We start from the raw sequence: 20,715 nt of genomic DNA, 5'->3' as shown, positions 1-20,715 counted from the left end.
ACAAAATGGTATGACGTCATCATTTGGCCACATGAATTTTTAAAATAGGGTTTTTTCTCCTTTTGTAATGGACCACCGTATTCAACAGAGTGCAACTCGCTTATCTGTGATCGATTTTCTTTAAATTTTTAATATATTCTACCTCAACCAATTATGTTACTTATGAGTTGCCAATATTTTCATTTGGATGATGTCATCACGTCTTAAAATTTAAATAACGGTGGTTACGTAATTTCACCTACAAGGTATACTTGAATACCTTACAGCTCTTCTGAATTAAAGTTGACCTTGATGTTTATAACTTATTATGAGAGCTGGTGAAATGTAGATATGAATTATTATAAAAATTAAGCCTATCGGATGTTGTGACGTTATCATATGGCCAGTTGAAGTTAAAAAGTAGTTTTTTCATCTCTTTCGTCAAAGTTATACAATTTTTAAAGAGCGCGCACCGCCCTTCTACGTGCCAAATTTTCTTCCAATTGTTATATTTTATTGCTCAATTCATTATCTTTCGATATTGTTATCCACAAGTTTATTTTGATAATGTCATCAGTGCCGAAAAATTAGAACATGATGTGTGTCCGTAATTTCACCAATGCTACACTGTATATAGATATACAGTATATACTGTACATAATGTATATGGCATATAATAGGCACAGCACTATAGTATAACCGTATAATAGGATGGCATACATCAACATTTTCTGATTGTATTTTAACATACGTGCATGTTTAAAAAATATTAATGTCAATAAAATTATAAAAATGATCACCTATAATTCGTCAAAGTGACGAATTAAATTCTAGTTTATCTTCTTTTTATTTCGGAATATCATGGTGACATAATATTATATCCATAGCAAAAGAGAGAAGAAAAAAAAAATCTTAATCTAACAGCTCAAAAACAAAGATATGTAAATATATAAAGTCAATGCAACAAAGCATTCCATTGTATGTGCATTCTTGACACATTAAGAACGTGGCGATTAATGGCCATGATCAAGGAATTACTACTTGCGTTCACACGATTTATAAAACAAAAAACAGATTTTCTAATGAACTCATCAAAGGATGGGACGTCATTTAAGACAAACATCATGCTTGCACTACAATGTCTAGGCTGCTTCAGCAGCAAACGTAAGGCATTGTTATAACATACTTTCATGATCTCAGAGTGCTCTTATTATATCTACACCATAAGGTTGAACAGTACATGCTGACACAGTAACTCTTAAATAGATAACATTTAGTGTTAGGAGAACATTTTCCAAACTTTGTATTTAGAGAGTTGGCCCTAATGCAAATAGATCGATATTGACGTTTGATGTCACTTTCATCACTCAGATTATTACTGATCACATGACCAAGATAGGTCATTGAATTATCAACTATTAGAGGTGCCCCATTTAAGGTAATATGTGGAACATCTTTGAGGTTGCGGACTTTCGGGCAAAATAGCAAGCATTTGGATTTGTTTTCATTAAAAGTAATATCATGGTCACTAGCAAACCCTTCACAGAGTCCAATTAGGCTTTGTAAGCCAGTCACTGCTGAGCCAAAAGGACCAAGTCATCGGCAAAGCTTAGGCAATTCTAAGACTGTTAATTTCAACCTTCTTTTGACTTAGTCAGTTCAACAGTTAACGGATCAGTGTACACATTGTAAAGTAGAGGGGACATTACGAACAGTGAAAGAAACGGAACTAGCCCACCTGACAACAAATTCCTGATTCCTATACCATGACCTCAGTATCTTAACTATAGGTGAAAGGGTACCCCTGTCAATTAGGGTCTTGAAAAGTGTCCAGTGGTTCACTTTATCAAAGGCTTTGCTAGCGTCCAAGAAACAGCAATTAACTGGGCTACCGTGATTGTTGTAATGCTCGATAATCTGTTTAAGAGCAAATATACACAATTCGGTTGAGTGACCAAATTTGAAGGCAAACTGGTTGACATGTGAGGCTAATGAATTACCACAATGTTGTATCATTACAGATTCTCTAGAAGTTTAGAAGCTACACATGCCAAAGCTATTGGCCGATAATTCCCTTTATCAGTGATATTCCCTGATTTAGATTTAATTACCGGCACAAGCGTGACTTTTGTGAGATTACTTGGAACAAACCCGTGAACAAACATAGCCTTAAAACATATACTTAAAATAATACTAAGTCGCTCAGAAGCAAATTTGAAATGCTCATTGCATAGACCATCATATCCCGCTGCTTTAGCATTGGGCAATTTGTCAATTAATAGCTTAATATTATGGGGTGAAACATCAATTTCACCGTCAGTACAGTTTTCAAGAGTTTCATTAACAAAAGTCTTATGCTCAGATGAGTCAATACTAGTAAATAAATCGGAGAAATGTTGACGCCATAGGTCACAAATTTTATTTTCCCCTTTAGCACTACCAATAATGTTAGACTGGGAATTGGCGTAGTTGGATTTCTTAACCTTACCCCAGAAACTATTATAGTCCTTATCGTCAAAAGACTTGGCCATCGAGTCCGCCCTTAGCATTTCTTCGTTGGATTTACACTTTCTGAGGGCATTTTTGAAATTAGATCTAGTGATTTTCATGTGTTCATAGATGTGGCCATATCTGGGTTTACCCAACCCACGCCACTTCAAAAATGCTTCCCGGGCATGTATATGAAATCCATAATAATAATAATAATAATAAAATCACATAATAATAATAATAAAATTATATATTACATATTTTGTTATAGTTGTCCTACAATGTAAAATACAATTTTTAATTTAACTTTTTAATTAAAACTAAATTGTAGTACAGTAAATACATTTTTCATAAGATCACAAATTGTGAAATTATATAATAATATTAATCCATTATCATTGTTTAATCAACAATGTAAAATAATTGATAATTTAATTTCTAAATTAAAACCAAATTGGTAAAAGTAAGCAATACACTTACAGTGTTTTCAATGCTGTCAAACCAGCAAATGCATTGGCTGGTAATGTACTTATTTGGTTACTTCTCAAATCCCTTAAAAGTAAAAAGAATGCACAGAATAAGTAAATCACAATATCCAAGCTGTTTTAAAATTATTTTAGTTTTTCTGTCACCTCAAATGTTGAAATGTCTACATTCCTGTACATATACAGTAGTTACAGCATGTACTCTATTGTATGTACTTTAGTGATGTCAAATAGTATGTTAAAATAAAAATGTGGTAAATATATTTAACCAATGCTGTCAAACCAGCAAATGCATTGGCTGGAAATGTAATTTTATTTGGTTACTGCTCAAATTATTATCTATTATTAATTATTAGTTTTAAACTTTACTTGCCCATGTCAAAAGTCTTTGACGTGAGCATTATTAGTCCATATTACAATTAATCCTACAATGCATGCATTGTATTGTATCAACATTTTAATGTCAAAATATAAAATATATATTTTAACAATTGTTATTATCATAAAACAAACTCACTACATAAACAAATACTAATTATTTAGTAACATTTGTTATAATGATATTTATATTGTGACATTTACAATAAAAATTCATTTTATATATCAAAAAAAAAAGTTCATTCATGGTGGATGAGCAAAAACTAGTGATTTTTAAAGTTATTTTTTATAAGATCACAAACGGTGAAATTATATAATATTAATCCATTATCATTGCTTAACCAACAATGTAAAATAATTTATAATTTAATTTCTAAATTAAAACCAAATTGTTAAAAGTAAGCAAACATGAGCAATACACTTACAGTGTTTCCAATGCTGTCAAACCATCAAATGCATTGGCTTGTAATGTACTTATTTGGTTACTGCTCAAATACCTTAAAAGTAAAAAGAATGCACAGTATAAGTAAATCACAATATCCAAGCTGTTGGATGTAAACTTATTTTATTAATTATGACTTTGTTCAATTAAACCTAAATAAATTAATAATGCAAACAAAAAACAAAAAAACGAGGAAGTGGGGAATAATATTTAGAGTCAAATGTCACGAACAAAAACATGTTTTGTAATTAATTAGTGAGTTCAAATACTTACAGTGTTTCCAATGCTGTCAAACCAGCAAATACATTGGCTGGTAATGTACTTATTTGGTTATTGTCCAAATCCCTTAAAAGTAAAAGGAATGCACAGAATAAGTAAATCACAATATCCAAGCTGTTTTTAAATTATTTTAGTTTTTCTGTCACCTCAAATGTTGAAATGTCTACATTCCTGTACATATACAGTAGTTACAGCATGTACTCTATTGTATGTACTTTAATGATGTCTAATAGTATGTTAAAATAAAAATGTGGTAAATATATTTAACCAATGCTGTCAAACCAGCAAATGCATTGGCTGGAAATGTAATTTTATTTGGTTACTGCTCAAATTATTATCTATTATTAATTATTAGTTTTAAACTTTACTTGCCCATGTCAAAAGTCTTTGACGTGGGCATTATTAGTCCATATTACAATTAATCCTACAATGCATGCATTGTATTGTATCAACATTTTAATGTCAAAATATAAAATATATATTTTAATAATTGTTATTATCATAAAACAAACTCACTACATAAACAAATACTAATTATTTAGTAACATTTGTTATAATGATATTTATATTGTGACATTTACAATAAAAATTCATTTTATATATCAAAAAAAAAAGTTCATTCATGGTGGATGAGCAAAAACTAGTGATTTTTAAAGTTATTTTTTATAAGATCACAAACGGTGAAATTATATAATAATATTAATCCATTATCATTGCTTAACCAACAATGTAAAATAATTTATAATTTAATTTCTAAATTAAAACCAAATTGTTAAAAGTAAGCAAACATGAGCAATACACTTACAGTGTTTCCAATGCTGTCAAACCATCAAATGCATTGGCTTGTAATGTACTTATTTGGTTACTGCTCAAATACCTTAAAAGTAAAAAGAATGCACAGTATAAGTAAATCACAATATCCAAGCTGTTGGATGTAAACTTATTTTATTAATTATGACTTTGTTCAATTAAACCTAAATAAATTAATAATGCAAACAAAAAACAAAAAAACGAGGAAGTGGGGAATAATATTTAGAGTCAAATGTCACGAACAAAAACATGTTTTGTAATTAATTAGTGAGTTCAAATACTTACAGTGTTTCCAATGCTGTCAAACCAGCAAATACATTGGCTGGTAATGTACTTATTTGGTTATTGTCCAAATCCCTTAAAAGTAAAAGGAATGCACAGAATAAGTAAATCACAATATCCAAGCTGTTTTTAAATTATTTTAGTTTTTCTGTCACCTCAAATGTTGAAATGTCTACATTCCTGTACATATACAGTAGTTACAGCATGTACTCTATTGTATGTACTTTAGTGATGTCAAATAGTATGTTAAAATAAAAATGTGGTAAATATATTTAACCAATGCTGTCAAACCAGCAAATGCATTGGCTGGAAATGTAATTTTATTTGGTTACTGCTCAAATTATTATTTATTATTAATTATTAGTTTTAAACTTTACTTGCCCATGTCAAAAGTCTTTGACGTGGGCATTATTAGTCCATATTACAATTAATCCTACAATGCATGCATTGTATTGTATCAACATTTTAATGTCAAAATATAAAATATATATTTTAATAATTGTTATTATCATAAAACAAACTCACTACATAAACAAATACTAATTATTTAGTAACATTTGTTATAATGATATTTATATTGTGACATTTACAATGAAAATTCATTTTATATATCAAAAAAAAAAGTTCATTCATGGTGGATGAGCAAAAACTAGTGATTTTTAAAGTTATTTTTTATAAGATCACAAACGGTGAAATTATATAATAATATTAATCCATTATAATTGCTTAACCAACAATGTAAAATAATTTATAATTTAATTTCTAAATTAAAACCAAATTGTTAAAAGTAAGCAAACATGAGCAATACACTTACAGTGTTTCCAATGCTGTCAAACCATCAAATGCATTGGCTTGTAATGTACTTATTTGGTTACTGCTCAAATACCTTAAAAGTAAAAAGAATGCACAGTATAAGTAAATCACAATATCCAAGCTGTTGGATGTAAACTTATTTTATTAATTATGACTTTGTTCAATTAAACCTAAATAAATTAATAATGCAAACAAAAAACAAAAAAACGAGGAAGTGGGGAATAATATTTAGAGTCAAATGTCACGAACAAAAACATGTTTTGTAATTAATTAGTGAGTTCAAATACTTACAGTGTTTCCAATGCTGTCAAACCAGCAAATACATTGGCTGGTAATGTACTTATTTGGTTATTGTCCAAATCCCTTAAAAGTAAAAGGAATGCACAGAATAAGTAAATCACAATATCCAAGCTGTTTTTAAATTATTTTAGTTTTTCTGTCACCTCAAATGTTGAAATGTCTACATTCCTGTACATATACAGTAGTTACAGCATGTACTCTATTGTATGTACTTTAGTGATGTCAAATAGTATGTTAAAATAAAAATGTGGTAAATATATTTAACCAATGCTGTCAAACCAGCAAATGCATTGGCTGGAAATGTAATTTTATTTGGTTACTGCTCAAATTATTATTTATTATTAATTATTAGTTTTAAACTTTACTTGCCCATGTCAAAAGTCTTTGACGTGGGCATTATTAGTCCATATTACAATTAATCCTACAATGCATGCATTGTATTGTATCAACATTTTAATGTCAAAATATAAAATATATATTTTAATAATTGTTATTATCATAAAACAAACTCACTACATAAACAAATACTAATTATTTAGTAACATTTGTTATAATGATATTTATATTGTGACATTTACAATGAAAATTCATTTTATATATCAAAAAAAAAAGTTCATTCATGGTGGATGAGCAAAAACTAGTGATTTTTAAAGTTATTTTTTATAAGATCACAAACGGTGAAATTATATAATAATATTAATCCATTATAATTGCTTAACCAACAATGTAAAATAATTTATAATTTAATTTCTAAATTAAAACCAAATTGTTAAAAGTAAGCAAACATGAGCAATACACTTACAGTGTTTCCAATGCTGTCAAACCATCAAATGCATTGGCTTGTAATGTACTTATTTGGTTACTGCTCAAATACCTTAAAAGTAAAAAGAATGCACAGTGTAAGTAAATCACAATATCCAAGCTGTTGGATGTAAACTTATTTTATTAATTATGACTTTGTTCAATTAAACCTAAATAAATTAATAATGCAAACAAAAAACAAAAAAACGAGGAAGTGGGGAATAATATTTAGAGTCAAATGTCACGAACAAAAACATGTTTTGTAATTAATTAGTGAGTTCAAATACTTACAGTGTTTCCAATGCTGTCAAACCAGCAAATACATTGGCTGGTAATGTACTTATTTGGTTATTGTCCAAATCCCTTAAAAGTAAAAGGAATGCACAGTATAAGTAAATCACAATATCCAAGTTGTTTTAAATTATTTTAGTTTTTCTGTCACCTCAAATGTTGAAATGTCTACATTTCTGTACATTATACAGTAGTTATACAGCATGTACTCTTACATGTCAAAATACACTAAGTTAAAATAAAAATGTGGTAAATATATTTTTATAACTTATTTTCCTAAAAGAAAATTTCTACACCAATTTCAAATTGTTTGTTAGCAGCCATATAATAAATGTATTATCTAATATGTTATACAGATTCAATTTCTATTGTTATATCTTACAAAAATAAATAGTTCAATCATGGTGCATAAATTAAAAAATTGTTGCTTTTTAAATTTGTTCTACTGTAAATAATCATGAAATCATATGGTACATATTAGTCCATTATTACAATTGAACCTACAATGCATGCACTGTATTGTATCAACATTTTAATGTAAAAATATACAATATCTATGTAAATTTTAATAATTTTTATTTTCATAAGACAAAATTAATACATAAACAAATATTAATTATTTAGTAACATTCATTATAATATTTATATTGTGAATATTTACAATTAAAGATTAATTTTGAAATATTATATATTACAGAAAAATAAAGTTCATTCATGGTGGATGAACTGAAGGCTATAGTGATTTTTAAAGATATTTTTATAAGATCACAAATTGTGAAATTATATAATAATATTAATCCATTATCATTGTTTAACCAACAATGTAAAATAATTTGTAATTTAATTTCTAAATTAAAACCAAATTGGTAAAAGTAAGCAAACATAAGCAATACACTTACAGTGTTTCCAGTGCTGTCAAACCAGCAAATGCATTGGCTGTTAATGTACTTATTTGGTTAATGTACATATACCTTAAAAGTAAAAAGAATGCACAGTATAAGTAAATCGCAATATCCAAGCTGTTTTTAAATTATTACATTACTTTAGTTATGCCACAATATACAAAAATATGTGGTAAACATATTTTAAATTATTATTTCTACACCAAATGTTATACAGATTCACTTTCAATTGTTATATTTTACAACAATAAATAATTCAATCATGGTAGATACATTTTAAAAAAATGTTGATTTTAAAATTCTCTTTACTGTAAATAATCAAATTATGAAATCATAATGTACATATTAGTCCATTATTACAATTGAACCTACAATGCATGCACTGTATTGTATCAACATTTTAATGTCAAAATATAAAATAATTATATATTTATATTTTAATAATTTTTATTCTCATAAGACAAAATTAATACATAAGCAAATACAAATTATTTAATAACATTTGTTATAATGATATTTATATTGTGAATATTTACAATAAAAAAAAATAAAAAAATTGGTAAAAAATAAAGTTCTTTCATGGTGGATGAACTAAAGACTAGTGATTTTTTAAGATATTTTTATAAGATCACAAATTGTGAAATTATATAATGATATTAATACATTATCATTGTTTAACCAACAATGTAAAATAATTTATAATTTAATTTCTGAATTAAAACCAAATTGTTAAAAGTAAGCAAACATAAGCAATATACTTACAGTTTATTCAATGCTGTCAAACCAGCAAATACATTGGCTGGTAATGTACTTATTTGGTTACTGCTCAAATCCCTTAAAAGGAAAAAGAATGCACAGTATAAGTAAATCACAATATCCAAGCTGCTAAATTATTTTAGTTTTTCTGTGACCTCAAATGTTGAAATGTCTACATTCCTGTACATTATACAGTAGTTATACAGCATGTACTCTTATATGTCAAAATATACTAAGTTAAAATAAAAAGGTGTTAAATAAATTTGAAAACTTATTTTCCTAAAAGAAAATTTCTACACCAATTTCAAATTGTTTGTTAGCAGCCATATAATAAATGTATTATCTAATATGTTATACAGATTCAATTTCTATTGTTATATCTTGTTGCTTTTTAAATTTGTTTTACTGTAAATAATCATGAAAGGTACATATTAGTCCATTATTACAATTGATCCTACAATGCATGCACTGTATTGTATCAACATTTTAATGTAAAAATATACAATATCTATGTAAATTTTAATAATTTTTATTCTCATAAGACAAAATTATTACATAAACAAATATTAATTATTTAGTAACAATCATTGTAATGATATTTATATTGTGAATATTTACACTTAAAGATTAATTTTGAATTATTATATATTACAAAAAAAATAAAGTTCATTTATGGTGGATAAACTAAAGACTAGTGATTTTTAAAAATATTTGTTATAAGATCACAAATTGTGAAATTATATAATAATATCAATCCATTATCATTGTTTAACCAACAATGTAAAATAATTAGTAATTTGAAACAGTTCAACATTAACAACCGCACCCCCTGCCCCTGGTCACTATTATCATGGACCTATAAATTAGCATGAACCTATATAAATTCTTTAATCAATGAAAATATAAATTTTGGTTGCAGAATATTTGTTGTATCAATTAACTTTAGTTAAACATCAACATTTCGACAAAAAAATTCTACTTACAATCCTGTTATTGGATAATACACATTGTACTTAACAAGTTCTGTATGTATATTTGCATTCCATAGAGTACATCTAGTTTTATTATAACAACTATATGAGTAACACGTCCATACATTACATGTACAATATGTTGGGCATCCGACTATAATGATTTTGTAAAAAAAGAACACAAGCAGTAAATAATATAATTCAGTAATTCATGTAAAACAACAACATTATCAAAGTACTTATTTCTATCTTACATAGTAGAACACTACGATAATGATGAATAATAGTGGTTATAACAATAATAATGAATTTAGCTTTTTTTAGTCCAAAAAATCTATAATATTTAGAAAACGATATGACAATTTAAAAGTATTTTAACAGTTAAAGACTAATTCAAAAACAAATATTAAAAAAAGATTTCGAAAAAAATGGTTCATTTTGAAGTATCATAGTAGTTATTAACTTTCACCAAACATTAGTTGAAAAAAAAAATCATTTAACTGAAATACAGACGTTTTTTCTTCCAGTCAAAGTTTTTGATCAAAACATATCCCGTAATGCAACGCGCTTGTTTGGCTACTCGGTATGCATAATCATAAAACTTCCTTGCGATCTGTGTGAAAACACCTTCTCAACCGTAACGAGCTGTAAACAATCTTAATTAGCATCATGCATACTCGTGGTTTGAAATCTTTGTTTACTTTCGTTCGCGAAGATTTTCCAGACGAAATGTAATCAAAATAATTTACCTGTTAATTACGTAAACTTGTTGTTTTTGGCTCGAATTTTCGACTTAAAGTGAATAACTTTAATATTACTTTGATATGGCCAATTTAAATTTAGAATAGTTTGACCTTAATTTTTTGGGTTTCAACAAGGGACATTCACACGGTGCAGTCTTAGTAAACAGTGGAATATCATATACAGAATTATACAGCGCCGTCTTCCAAATGTCAATGTAGTTTTAACCTCGTTTTTCTCGGTAAACTATTGAAAGTAATATAATTTTGTATAATTTAGTTCATAGAGTATTCATTTCTTTATTTGATATATCTCTCACTGTTAAGCTATACTCCCGTTACGTCTGTTTGAATAGCAATGTAAATCGGACATAATTAATTCAGGACATTAGCGACTAATGCTAAAATCTTTAATGAGTAATATAACTGGGACGTGGATACAAAGTGTGAATGGTGGCAATGAACAAAAATATGGAAAAGATTAGCTTATAAAGAACAAATTTTGTTTTCCCTTTAAACCGAAATAAACATATTTTCATTTCCTAGTTTAAAAAGTTGTCTTGGCCTTACAGTATTTTTGTTGTCTGTGTTAATCATTTTTAGAATTACTTTCTGACTTTACCTACCACAAATAACACTAGCATCCTCAGAATGTCCACAATTGTGTACCCTCATTCCATTATTAGGACAGTCTGTGATAGATGTCTCATTTCCTAAACATTGAACATCATCAAGCATAATCGGACCAGTCCCTTGGCCAAAATGAGCTTGCCTTGGAGCTTCGATGGCTTGTCCTAGTCTTAATTGTCGACATACAACATTGCCGTCGTTGATGTCCCAGCCATTATCACATATTGTACCCCATTCTGTTCCATCGTAAATATCAACTCGTCCCTCATAGATATTGCTGCCATTCACAAGTCTAATGTTTGCTATTAGAATGAAACAAATGTACAAGTTAAAATCAGTTCTTTATATTGATATATCTCTCACTGTGAAGCTATACTCTCTCGTTAAGTCTAGTTGAATTGCTGATGTAAATCTGACACAAGTAACTTAGGACATTACATTATATCTATCTTTTTGATTCTCGAACCTTAAAATAATTATAAGATGGTGTCCGTCCATTGGACGTGTACCTAATATAGTAGTATTACTTACTGCTATTAAACAGTTTAAAACTAAATTTAAAACCTGTTCAATATAAAAGATAATTTAATGATGAGGTATATCTTAATATAAGATAATAATATCTGCCAATAAAAAAGTGCTATTTTTTGTAATAATACATTTGATATTTTTAACATTTTAAGCTTTCATCACTAAATAACGTTATCTTCATTATTAGTTTATTTATTAATTTCTGGTACCTTTTTAAATTTATGTCTACTGTTTTGTTAAAATTGAATGAACTGAAATGAACAGATATAAAATTGAATGAAAATTTGTAAAGGGATATTAAATTTCTTAAACAAATTATGATTTTGCGATTGCAACCAAATAAAAAATAAACAGGTTCTGTTTTTAAACTCCGACAAACTGCCCATTATTTTATAAGATGAGAAGCTGCTTGAAATTGCTGAACGTTTTTATTTTAACATTTAATGAGTAATGTAACGGGAACGTGGATACAAAGTGTGAATGGTGGCAATGAACAAAAATATGGAAAAGATTAGCTTGTGAAAAAACAAAATTTGTTTTCTTTTAAACTGCTATAAACATATTTATATTTCCTAGTTAAAAAAGTGTCTTGGCCTTGCAGTGTTGTTGTTGTCTTTGTTAATCTTTTTATACAGTTACTACTTTACCTACCACAAATAACACTAGCATCCTCAGAATGTCCACAATTGTGTACCCTCATTCCATTATTAGGACAGTCTGTGATAGATGTCTCATTTCCTGAACATTGAACATCATCAAGCATAATCGGACCAGTCCCTTGACCAAAATGAGATTGCCTTGGAGCTTCGATGGCTTGTCCTAGTCTTAATTGTCGACATACAACATTGCCGTCGTTGATGTCCCAGCCATCATCACATATTGTACCCCATTCTGTGCCATCGTAAACATCAACTCGTCCCTCGTAGATATTGCTGCCATTCACAAGTCTAATGTTTGCTATTAAAATGAAACAAATGTACAAGTTAAAATCAGTTCTTTATATTGATATATCTCTCACTGTGAAGCAATACTCTCTCGTTAAGTCTAGTTGAATTGCTGATGTAAATCTGACACAAGTAACTTAGGACATTACATTATATCTATCTTTTTGATTCTCGAACCTTAAAATAATCATAAGATGGTGCCCGTCCATTGGACGGGTACCTAATATAGTAGTATTACTTACTGCTATTAAACAGTTTAAAACTAAATTTAAAACCTGTTCAATATAAAAGATAATTTAATGATGAGGTATATCTTAATATAAGATAATAATATCTGCCCATAAAAAAATGCTATTTTTTGTAATAATACATCTGATATTTTTAACATTTTAAGCTTTCATCACTAAATAATGTTATCTTCATTATTAGTTTATTTATTAATTTCTGGTACCTTTTTAAATTTATGTCTACTGTTTTGTTAAAATTGAATGAACTGAAATGAACAGATATAAAATTGAATGAAAATTTGTAAAGGGATATTAAATTTCTTAAACAAATTATGATTTTGCGATTGCAACCAAATAAAAAATAAACTGGTTCTGTTTTTAAACTCCGACAAACTGCCCATTATTTTATAAGATGAAAAGCTGCTTGAAATTGCTGAACGTTTTTATTTTAACATTTAATGAGTAATGTAACTGGAACGTGGATACAAAGTGTGAATGGTGGCAATGAACAAAAATATGGAAAAGATTAGCTTGTGAAAAAACAAAATTTGTTTTCTTTTAAACTGCTATAAACATATTTATATTTCCTAGTTAAAAAAGTGTCTTGGCCTTGCAGTGTTGTTGTTGTCTTTGTTAATCTTTTTATACAGTTACTACTTTACCTACCACAAATAACACTAGCATCCTCAGAATGTCCACAATTGTGTACCCTCATTCCATTATTAGGACAGTCTGTGATAGATGTCTCATTTCCTGAACATTGAACATCATCAAGCATAATCGGACCAGTCCCTTGACCAAAATGAGATTGCATTGGAGCTTCGATGGCTTGTCCTAGTCTTAATTGTCGACATACAACATTGCCGTCGTTGATGTCCCAGCCATCATCACATATTGTACCCCATTCTGTGCCATCATAAACATCAACTCGTCCCTCATAGATATTGCTGCCATTCACAAGTCTAATGTTTGCTATTAAAATGAAACAAATGTACAAGTTAAAATCAGTTCTTTATATTGATATATCTCTCACTGTGAAGCTATACTCTCTCGTTAAGTCTAGTTGAATTGCTGATGTAAATCTGACACAAGTAACTTAGGACATTACATTATATCTATCTTTTTGATTCTCGAACCTTAAAATAATCATAAGATGGTGTCCGTCCATTGGACGGGTACCTAATATAGTAGTATTACTTACTGCTATTAAACAGTTTAAAACTAAATTTAAAACCTGTTCAATATAAAAGATAATTTAATGATGAGGTATATCTTAATATAAGATAATAATATCTGCCCATAAAAAAATGATATTTTTTGTAATAATACATTTGATATTTTTAACATTTTAAGCTTTCATCACTAAATAATGTTATCTTCATTATTAGTTTATTTATTAATTTCTGGTACCTTTTTAAATTTATGTCTACTGTTTTGTTAAAATTGAATGAACTGAAATGAACAGATATAAAATTGAATGAAAATTTGTAAAGGGATATTAAATTTCTTAAACAAATTATGATTTTGCGATTGCAACCAAATAAAAAATAAACTGGTTCTGTTTTTAAACTCCGACAAACTGCCCATTATTTTATAAGATGAGAAGCTGCTTGAAATTGCTGAACGTTTTTATTTTAACATTTAATGAGTAATGTAACTGGAACGTGGATACAAAGTGTGAATGGTGGCAATGAACAAAAATATGGAAAAGATTAGCTTGTGAAAAAACAAAATTTGTTTTCTTTTAAACTGCTATAAACATATTTATATTTCCTAGTTAAAAAAGTGTCTTGGCCTTGCAGTGTTGTTGTTGTCTTTGTTAATCTTTTTATACAGTTACTACTTTACCTACCACAAATAACACTAGCATCCTCAGAATGTCCACAATTGTGTACCCTCATTCCATTATTAGGACAGTCTGTGATAGATGTCTCATTTCCTGAACATTGAACATCATCAAGCATAATCGGACCAGTCCCTTGACCAAAATGAGATTGCCTTGGAGCTTCGATGGCTTGTCCTAGTCTTAATTGTCGACATACAACATTGCCGTGGTTGATGTCCCAGCCATCATCACATATTGTACCCCATTCTGTGCCATCGTGAACTTCAACTCGTCCCTCAAAGATATTGCTGCCATTCACAAGTCTAATGTTTACTATTAAAATTAAACAAATGTACACATTTCTTTATAAATGAAATATTAATTAATTACATTAATTACTGTTATATTATTTAAATTATCAAATGTGACAATTAGATAAATAACACTACTTCTGTACTTTATTATAATATCTATTAAATTATGATAAATAAATACTGGAACTTGAACCAAAATAAATAAATAAAAAATAATAACTATTAGATTACTATATAATTTACTTTTGCCTTTTTTTAAATATGTTAATGTATTTTTTAAAGTGGTAATGTACATGAATTTATATTTTTCATATTTAATGTTTTTACCTGTACTTTTGTAAGTTCAAAAATGTTTACTTTGTTGCAATAAATTAATTTGAATTCGAAGTTTATATTTAGTGTGTGTATTTTCCCTACCTTGACAAATAACACTAGCATCCTCAGAATGTTCACAATCGTGTACCCTCATTCCATTATTAGGACAGTCTGTGATAGATGTCTCATTTCCTGAACATTGAACATCATCAAGCATAATCGGACCAGTCCCTTGACCAAAATGAGATTGCCTTGGAGCTTCGATGGCTTGTCCTAGTCTTAATTGTCGACATACAACATTGCCGTCGTTGATGTCCCAGCCATCATCACATATTGTACCCCATTCTGTGCCATCGTAAACATCAACTCGTCCCTCATAGATATTGCTGCCATTCACAAGTCTAATGTTTGCTATTAAAATGAAACAAATGTACAAGTTAAAATCAGTTCTTTATATTGATATATCTCTCACTGTGAAGCTATACTCTCTCGTTAAGTCTAGTTGAATTGCTGATGTAAATCTGACACAAGTAACTTAGGACATTACATTATATCTATCTTTTTGATTCTCGAACCTTAAAATAATCATAAGATGGTGTCCTTCCATTGGACGGGTACCTAATATAGTAGTATTACTTACTGCTATTAAACAGTTTAAAACTAAATTTAAAACCTGTTCAATATAAAAGATAATTTAATGATGAGGTATATCTTAATATAAGATAATAATATCTGCCCATAAAAAAATGCTATTTTTTGTAATAATACATCTGATATTTTTAACATTTTAAGCTTTCATCACTAAATAATGTTATCTTCATTATTAGTTTATTTATTAATTTCTGGTACCTTTTTAAATTTATGTCTACTGTTTTGTTAAAATTGAATGAACTGAAATGAACAGATATAAAATTGAATGAAAATTTGTAAAGGGATATTAAATTTCTTAAACAAATTATGATTTTGCGATTGCAACCAAATAAAAAATAAACTGGTTCTGTTTTTAAACTCCGACAAACTGCCCATTATTTTATAAGATGAGAAGCTGCTTGAAATTGCTGAACGTTTTTATTTTAACATTTAATGAGTAATGTAACTGGAACGTGGATACAAAGTGTGAATGGTGGCAATGAACAACAATATGGAAAAGATTAGCTTGTGAAAAAACAAAATTTGTTTCCTTTTAAACTGCTATAAACATATTTATATTTCCTAGTTAAAAAAGTGTCTTGGCCTTGCAGTGTTGTTGTTGTCTTTGTTAATCTTTTTATACAGTTACTACTTTACCTACCACAAATAACACTAGCATCCTCAGAATGTTCACAATCGTGTACCCTCATTCCATTATTAGGACAGCTTGTGATTGATGTCTCACTTCCTGAACACCGAACATCATCAAGCATAATCGGACCAGTCCCTTGACCAAAATGAGATTGCCTTGGAGCTTCGATGGCTTGTCCTAGTCTTAATTGTCGACATACAACATTGCCGTCGTTGATGTCCCAGCCATCATCACATATTGTACCCCATTCTGTGCCATCATAAACATCAACTCGTCCCTCATAGATATTGCTGCCATCCACAAGTCTAATGTTTACTATTAAAATTAAATAAATGTACAAGTTTCTTTATAAATTTAATATTAATTAATTATATTAATGACTGTTATAATCTTTAAATTATCAAATGTGACAATTAGATAAATAACACTACTCCTGTACTTTATTATAATATCTATTAAATTATGATAAATAAATATACCGAAACTTGAACCAAAATAAATAAATAAAAAATAATAACTATTAGATTATTATATAATGTACTTTTGCCTTTGTAAATATGTTGATGCATTTTTCATGTATGTGAATTTGTATTTTTCATATTTATTAATGTTTTACAAGCTGTACTTTTGTAAGTTCAACAATGTTCACTCAGTTGCAATAAATGAATTTGAATTCGAAGTTTGTATTTAGTGTGTGTATTTTCCTACCTCGACAAATAACACTAGCATCCTCATCGTGTCCACAATCGTGTACCTTCATTCCATTATTAGGACAGTCTGTGATAGACGTCTCATTTTCTGAACATTGAACATCATCAAGCATAATCGGACCAGTCCCTTGACCAAAATAAGCATATCGTGGAGCTTCGATGGCTTGTCCTAGTCTTAATTGTCGACATACAACTTGAGCATCATTGATGTCCCAGCTATTACTACATATTGTACCCCATTCTGTGCCATCGTATACTTCAACTCGACCCTCATAGATATTGCTGCCATTCACAAGTCTAATGTTTACTATTAAAATTAAATAAATGTACAAGTTTCTTTATAAATTTAATATTAATTAATTATATTAATGACTGTTATAATCTTTAAATTATCAAATGTGACAATTAGATAAATAACACTACTCCTGTACTTTATTATAATATCTATTAAATTATGATAAATAAATATACCGAAACTTGAACCAAAATAAATAAATAAAAAATAATAACTATTAGATTATTATATAATGTACTTTTGCCTTTGTAAATATGTTGATGCATTTTTTTCATGTATGTGAATTTGTATTTTTCATATTTATTAATGTTTTACAAGCTGTACTTTTGTAAGTTCAACAATGTTCACTCAGTTGCAATAAATGAATTTGAATTCGAAGTTTGTATTTAGTGTGTGTATTTTCCTACCTCGACAAATAACACTAGCATCCTCATCGTGTCCACAATCGTGTACCTTCATTCCATTATTAGGACAGTCTGTGATAGACGTCTCATTTTCTGAACATTGAACATCATCAAGCATAATCGGACCAGTCCCTTGACCAAAATAAGCATATCGTGGAGCTTCGATGGCTTGTCCTAGTCTTAATTGTCGACATACAACTTGAGCATCATTGATGTCCCAGCTATTACTACATATTGTACCCCATTCTGTGCCATCGTATACTTCAACTCGACCCTCATAGATATTGCTGCCATTCACAAGTCTAATGTTTACTATTAAAATTAAATAAATGTACAAGTTTCTTTATAAATTTAATATTAATTAATTATATTAATGACTGTTATAATCTTTAAATTATCAAATGTGACAATTAGATAAATAACACTACTCCTGTACTTTATTATAATATCTATTAAATTATGATAAATAAATATACCGAAACTTGAACCAAAATAAATAAATAAAAAATAATAACTATTGGATTATTATATAATGTACTTTTGCCTTTGTAAATATGTTGATGCATTTTTCATGTATGTGAATTTGTATTTTTCATATTTATTAATGTTTTACCAGCTGTACTTTTGTAAGTTCAACAATGTTCACTCAGTTGCAATAAATGAATTTGAATTCGAAGTTTGTATTTAGTGTGTGTATTTTCCTACCTTGACAAATAACACTAGCATCCTCATCGTGTCCACAATCGTGTACCTTCATTCCATTATTAGGACAGTCTGTGATAGAGGTCTCATTTTCTGAACATTGAACATCATCAAGCATAATCGGACCAGTCCCTTGACCAAAATGAGCTTGCCTTGGAGCTTCGACGGCTAGTCCTAGTCTTAATTGTCGACATACAACTTGAGCGTCGTTGATGTCCCAGCCATTATCACATATTGTACCCCATTCTGTGCCATCGTGAACTTCAACTCGTCCCTCAAAGATATTGCTGCCATTCACAAGTCTAATGTTTGCTATTAGAATGAAACAAATGTACAAGTTAAAATCAGTTCTTTATATTGATATCTCTCTCACATGTGAAGCTATACTCTCTCGTTCAGTCTAGTTGGATTGCTGATGTAAATCTGACATAAGCAATTCAAAAAAATGAATTACATTAATGAATCCATTTTTAAAAGTTGCATGCAATTTGGCTCTTGTCACGAAGTGTTATATTGAAAGTATTACTGATTATAATAATAAAAAGAAATAGTAATGCTATTAAACAGTTTAAAACTAAATTTATAACCTCTTCAATATAGATGATAATTTAATGATGAGGTATATCTTAATATGAGATAATATCTGCCAATAGAAAAATAATAATACATCTGATATTTTTTTTAATTTTAAGCTTTTATTGAACTAATAATGTTATCTTAATTATTTGTTTATTTATTGTTTTCTTGTACTTTTTTAAATGTAAGTCTACTGTTTTTGTAAACAATGAATAAACTGAAATAAAATAACATGATCAATGAAAACTTGTCATGTGTAAATGGATATTACAATTCTTAAACAAATTATGATTTTGAGATTGCAACCAAATAAAAAAATGAACTGGTTTTGTTTTCCAACTCCGACAAACTGCCCATCTTTTTATAAGATGAGAAGCAACTTTAAATTTCTTGACGTTTTTTAAACATTTAATGAGTAGGCCTAATATAACTGGGACGTGGATACAACATTTTATTGGTGGCAATGAACACAAATATGGAAAAGATTAGCTTTTGAAAAAAACAAAATTTGTTTTCTTTGTAAACTGAGATAAACTTATTTATATTTCCTAGTTAAAAAAGTGTCTTGGCCTTACAGTATTTTTTGATAATCCTTTTTACAGTTACTACTTTTTAACAATTACAATATAAGTTTAAAACATTTCTTTATTTAAATACTGCTACAGTTTTTACTATTAATCCTACTTGAATGTTAGTACACATCTTTTGCACGGTATTCTTGGAGTGAGGGGTAATAATATTCTGCCCTACAAACGAGTAAATAGTTTGCGGAAAATGTTTACTGAATCCGAAAAAATAAATTATTATTAATTAATTATATTAATTACTGCTATTATCTTTAAATCTTAAAGTGCGACAATTAGATAAATAACTAGAGGGTACTCCGAGAGTACAAACCTCCGCCTACTGTAAAATTCCCCCACATAAAATTACCCCCGAAAATGGGTTTTTTTAAACATTTTTTTTATTAGTTCTAAAGTGTAAATAGGCTAACTGCACACTACAAAGTTGTGGATGAGAGTTTGGTGTAATGGTTATGTATCCAGTCTCTCACAGTTAAGGTCCCTGGTTCAAGTCCCGCTGAGAGTTTATTTATTTTTTTTAATTTTTTATTTTTTTTGTGGACCTTGATCTTTAACCCTGACCCTTCAAAATTTAACCAAAATTATATGATGAGTCATTGATCATTGTGGCTAAGTTTGGTGAGAATCGGATCAACACTGTGGTCTCTAGGGAGTAAT

General features: G+C 28.6%; 1 protein-coding gene across 1 annotated transcript; it reads right to left on the bottom strand.

The window, feature by feature from the left end:
- Nucleotides 1–1,994: 1,994 nt before the first annotated feature.
- LOC144854486 (scavenger receptor cysteine-rich domain-containing protein DMBT1-like) lies at nt 1,995–19,831 on the bottom strand. The gene is made up of 23 exons (XM_078712443.1): nt 19,825–19,831; nt 18,902–19,210; nt 18,200–18,508; nt 17,496–17,804; nt 16,797–17,102; nt 15,608–15,916; nt 14,904–15,209; nt 13,718–14,023; nt 12,532–12,837; nt 11,342–11,651; nt 9,992–10,063; nt 9,015–9,086; nt 8,250–8,321; nt 7,351–7,422; nt 7,061–7,132; nt 6,250–6,321; nt 5,960–6,031; nt 5,149–5,220; nt 4,859–4,930; nt 4,048–4,119; nt 3,758–3,829; nt 2,950–3,021; nt 1,995–2,550 (listed from the first exon to the last, which is right to left on the bottom strand). Exons 1-23 carry the CDS (start codon nt 19,829–19,831, stop codon nt 1,995–1,997), a joined length of 4,197 nt encoding a protein of 1,398 aa, XP_078568569.1.
- Nucleotides 19,832–20,715: the final 884 nt, after the last annotated feature.

The sequence above is a fragment of the Antedon bifida genome, chromosome 10, assembly GCF_963402885.1.
Source record: "Antedon bifida chromosome 10, ecAntBifi1.1, whole genome shotgun sequence".
Taxonomy (NCBI): Eukaryota; Metazoa; Echinodermata; class Crinoidea; order Comatulida; family Antedonidae; genus Antedon; species Antedon bifida.
Note: the sequence above shows the minus strand (reverse complement) of the source record. Positions and strands in the feature narration are given on the sequence as shown.